Below are 5,026 nucleotides of genomic sequence, written 5' to 3'. Positions count from 1 at the left end.
GAATATTGCGTGTAGAAAATGTATGGAGACATATGCATATCAAGTTTGGAAGTAAAATACAAAAGTATCTAACTTGTGTGAGAAAGGCAAAGAGTATAAGAATAATACAATGACCCGATTTTCACAATACAAAAAAAGTTATCGTTTTTATTTTTTGCAGAGCCACATACGATCATACGGAGTTATTTATGCTCCACTAAGTATCAAGGCAATATGTGTGTATCTTAATTATTTTTGAAACTTTGAAATACGATTTTTGAGACTACTTAAAATTCGGGTTCGTGTGTACCACTGTTCTACCGGGTATCTTGGGCATCTTTGTGGCCTATCACGAAATAATCCAAAGACGCATCTTCGCTCTTTAGCCTTTGGTATTTGTCTTTCTCTTGTAGGCTACAAATCAACTCATCTTTTTACCAAAATTTGCAAGTACATAGATACTTTTAAAATATATACTTGGAAGATTATTTTTATAAATAGTTTGATACTTCAAACCCCATTGTTAAGAAAACAAAATTAAGAGAGCACGCTCGGGTGCACAAAATCCATATCATAAGGTCAGTGTAGGCGTGTAGCTATGTAGAATTTGATTTTAGTACTGTACTATACTATCTTACTAAATGGAGGAGATACCTAGGAATGTTCGAGCCGGAAGATTTGATACAGAGATTCGCTGAGACGACATAGATCATCACTTCACGGAATTGGCAGCTGCGAAATTCCTATCCTTGGATCTTGATTTTTCCGCGCATTTCCTTACTCCTCCCGCACCACAGGAGTCAAGAAGGTCAATGGCCCAGCACTCCCTACTCACCGTCCTCTCCACCCCGGCCGCGTCGTCGTGACTACGTAGACGTTACCGCGTGCGTCTCCTGCGAAATTGGCAGGAATTCTCAACTTAGCAACGCGACCTGAACGCGCCAATCCATGAAGGTTCCAGACGACGGTGAGCCATCGCTCTCGACTCTCGATAAAACACCCCCTTTCGACACTGAACTGCCTACAATCGGAGCAAAGCAGCTCTACTCAGCGAGCATGGCCATGGCGACGACCGCTGTTGGCGTTGACCGCGACCGGGTAGCTTCGGCACCGGGCAATCCGACACCACCGGCCGTCGACGTCCCGCTCTCTCAGACGGCGCCCGTTCCGCCACCACAGGGCGTGGCCGTCGCCCCGCTTGCTTCGGCGTCGACCATTCCGTCACCACCAAGCATCGCCGTCGCCAGTGCTGCCTCCTCGCTCGCTCCGGCGCCGGCCGCTCTGCCACCACCGAGCATCGCCGTCGCCCCGCTTGCTTCGGCGTCGACCGTTCCGCCACCACCGAGCATCGCCGTCGTCAGTGCTGCCTCCCCGCTCGCTCCGGCGCCGGCCGCTCCGTCAAGACTGAGCTTCGCTGTCGCCAGTGCCCCCGCCTCGCTCGCTCTGGCGCCGGCCGCTCAACCATCGGGCGTCGCCGTCGATAGGTCCACGGCGGAGGCGGAGTTCCTCTGGGAGCTACGCAAGTACGTGCTGCTCCTGGCCACGCTCGCCGCCTCCGTCACCTACTCCGCGGGGCTGAGCCCGCCAGGCGGGTTCTGGCCCGACAACATGGACGGCATCGTGCTCCACGCCGGCGGCCCGGTGCTCCACGCCGGCGACCCGGTGCTCCCGTTCACCTACCCTCGCCGCTACAAGGCCTTCTTCTACTGCAACGCGACCGCCTTCGTCGCCTCCCTCGTCATCGTCAACCTCCTGCTCGTCCGCTCCCTCTGCCACCACCGCCGCTGGCTGCGCGCGCTCCAGGCCGCCATGCTGCTCGACCAGCTCGGCCTCATGGGCGCCTACGCCGCGGGCAGCTGCAGGGACGAGGCCATGTCTGCGTACGTCTTCGTCCTTGTCGCCTTGGTCGCCACCTACGTCTTCGCCCACGCCATCGTCTTCGCGCTGTTCGCCCCGAGCGCAAGCGGCGGCCCTGGCAACATTGGCACGCCGGACGACAGCGTGGACCGCGCGCGCAAGTATCTGCTCATCTTCGCAACACTGGCGGCGACCATCGCGTACCAGGCTGGTCTGAGCACGCCGGGCGGGTTCTGGCCTGGAAGCCAGGCCGACGACCACCTCGCCGGCGACATCTTGCTCAGTCTCCACCACCCGTCGCGCTTCATGGTCTTCTTCTACTTCAACACGACCGCGTTCGTCGCGTCGTTGGTCGTCGTCATGCTGCTCATGAGCAGGACCGTGACGCGGCACGGGATCCGGTCGTACGCGCTCTGGGTGTGCACGGCCGGGGCCATGGTCGGGCTCATGGGCGCCTTCGCCGCTGGGAGCTGCCGGAGCATCAAGACTTCTGTCTACGTCGTCGCGTTGGTGGCCGCCGTTCTCTTCTACATCCTCCTCCAGGCACTCGTTTTCTTCTGCGCGCCAGTGAAGAATTTGATCCACGATGTGCAAGCAGCACTTGAAGGGTACCTCAAATTTGAGAGATTGGAGCAGCAACATCAGCAAAGCAGAGCATCCGGCGATTGGGGCGCGTACCAGATTATCAGGAAGTCACGGATGTACCTTCTCCTGCTCGGCATTCTTGCTGCGAGCGTCACATACCAAGCTGGACTGAACCCGCCGGGTGGTTTCTGGCAGGGTGATGGCGCCGACGGTCACCACCACTACCACGCCGGCGACCCGATCCTCCACATCACGTATCCCCGGCGGTACCTGGCATTCTTCTACTGCAACGCCACGGCCTTCATTGCGTCGCTGGTCATCCTCATCCTACTCCTGAGCAACACACTCAGCACTCAGGGGATCAAGTACTGCGCGTTGCAGATCGCCATGATCCTGGACCTTTTTGGCCTCATCGGCGCCTACGCCGCCGGCAGCTGCCGGCAGGTGTCCAAATCCGTGTACGTCTCGCTGATCGTCCTTCCGGTGTTCCTCTACGTCGGCATCCATGTCGCAGTGTTCATGTTAGAAGTGTTCCCGTCTTGGGCGGCATGGCGCCAAGAGTGGAAGGAGAAGATGGTACAATCCGCGCCCGGCTGGCTCAAGGAGGTGTTCGAGCACGCCGATGAGGAGGAAGAGGAGCGCACGCTGGAGAAGAGGCGCAAGCTTCTGCTGCTCCTTGCGATTCTCGCGGCGAGCCTCACCTACCAAGCCGGCATGAGCCCGCCGGGCGGCTTCTGGCAAGAGAGCAAGCCCGGCCACCATGTCGCTGGCGACCCGGTGCTCAACGACAACTACCAGCGCCGATACCTGGCCTTCTTCTACTGCAACGCGACGGCCTTCGTCGCGTCCCTCGCCGTCATCATGCTACTGGTGAACCGGAAGATCTCGACGGCAGGGCTACGGTGCCACGCGCTGCGGGTTTGCGTGATCCTCGACCTCGTCGGGCTCTTGGGCGCCTTCGCCGCTGGTAGCAGCCGGAGGGTGTCGACCTCGATGTACGTCCTCGTTCTCACATTCGCAGTTATGCTCTGCGTCTTGCTCCAGGTCGCGCTAGTCCTATCGGACACGGCGCGCAGTATCGCGGACAGCTTCATGTCAAAGATCGGCGCCGCTCAAGACGACGCCAGAGACAACGGGCTTCCGGCCACGGCAGCCGGAGCCCGATCTCCGCGCGATTTGTGGGACGAGAAGCTGCCCAAATACCTATTGCTGCTCGCCGCGCTCGCGGCAGCCGTCACATACCAGGCCGCGATGAGCCCGCCCGGCGGCCTCTGGGGCGACGGCCTGACAGAACACGTCGCCGGCGACCCGATTCTAGCAAGCACCTACTCGCGCCGGTACAAGGCCTTCTTCTACTGCAACGCAACATCCTTCATGGCGTCCCTGGTCATCATGGTCCTCCTCCTGATCGAGAGGGTGAGCAACACCCAGCCGGCGCTGTTGGCGCTGCACGCCGCCATGATCCTGGACCTGTTTGGCCTCATGGGCGCGTACGCTGCCGGGAGCTGCAGGAGGGTGAGAACGTCCGCGTACATCTTGGCGCTTGTCATCGGGGTCTCGGCGTACATTGCCGTGCTGGTCGTGGTGTCCATCGGCGTCGCGCGGTGGCTGAGAAGCGCCATGGACAAGCTGGCAGAGCAAGTGGCGCGGTGCTTCTCGGTGCATGATCTCTAGGCTACCTGGTACCATGGATCCCAGATTTGGCAGATGGAGTACTTTGTTAGGACTTGTGTATTCTCTGAAGCTTCTGAACTTCTGTGTTCTCTGTTTTTTTTTTTTTTGAGCAAGAGCACTGACTTTTCATTAAGAAGCGGAAAATTTGATCAGTTCATAAGGAAATTGACCAAAAACCGTACAACCCAAACGCCATACACCGGCCCCGAGGCCGCACACTACACGAGACGACACTCCTGCCCTAGCAAGAAGTGGCAGCACTCAAAACAGAAAGCTCCCGGAGCCGCCGTTCCCATGTCCACACCGGTCCCGAGACCGCGCACACCGGTGAGAACAGGAAAACACCCAAACACAACACACCGACCCCGAGGCCGCGTACGCTACGATCCGACGACACTTCAGCCCAAGCAAGAAGGGACGACACTCAAATAAAGGAGAGTTCCGGAGCCGCCGCTCCGGCGTCCACACCTGTCCCGAGACCGTGCACTAGCCTGGCCGGCGAAGCAGGTACCACACAAAGCATGCCAAAACTTGCCTAGCGGAGTACCAGACCTCCAAGGCATCGCTCCCAAGGGGAAGACGACGATGGCGCCACCGATTCCCGCTCTTGCGAAAGCCAAAGCTCGGGGTTTCACCCGAAGAGTCTGAGGCTTCACACGACAAGGGAGGTGAAGGAGCTCCTCGACAATGCCTCCAACGAGGGGAGCGACGTCCAAGGACGCCGACATCGCCGGCACCAACCGAAGTGGATGCAGTGCTTTCGCGCGGAGTTCACCAAACCCAAGTCATTGAAGTCTATCCACGAAGGCGAAGAAGAACGCCCGCATAGCAGCACACCATCGCCGCCGCACGAAGCCAACCTCCAGGACGCGCCCCCCATCCGCCCACGCAATCGTGCACTGCCGCCCGCACAGCCAGGGCAGAGCAGCAA

At 58.7% G+C, this 5,026-nt stretch overlaps 1 protein-coding gene across 1 annotated transcript; it reads left to right on the top strand.

Moving 5' to 3' along the window:
* The first annotated feature begins 1,020 nt into the window (after window positions 1-1,020).
* LOC127321791 (uncharacterized) lies at window positions 1,021-4,231 on the top strand. The gene has a single exon (XM_051350760.2). It carries the CDS (start codon window positions 1,036-1,038, stop codon window positions 4,093-4,095), a length of 3,060 nt encoding a protein of 1,019 aa, XP_051206720.1. The 5' UTR covers window positions 1,021-1,035; the 3' UTR covers window positions 4,096-4,231.
* The last annotated feature ends 795 nt before the right edge of the window (window positions 4,232-5,026 follow it).

The sequence above is a fragment of the Lolium perenne genome, chromosome 5, assembly GCF_019359855.2.
Source record: "Lolium perenne isolate Kyuss_39 chromosome 5, Kyuss_2.0, whole genome shotgun sequence".
NCBI classification, from domain to species: Eukaryota; Viridiplantae; Streptophyta; class Magnoliopsida; order Poales; family Poaceae; genus Lolium; species Lolium perenne.
This window is presented reverse-complemented; position numbering and strand designations above follow the sequence as displayed.

Bases quoted from the DNA above. Each gene is read 5' to 3' on its own strand.
- LOC127321791 (XM_051350760.2), top strand. From the start codon at position 1,036: ATGGCCATGGCGACGACCGCTGTTGGCGTTGACCGCGACCGGGTAGCT.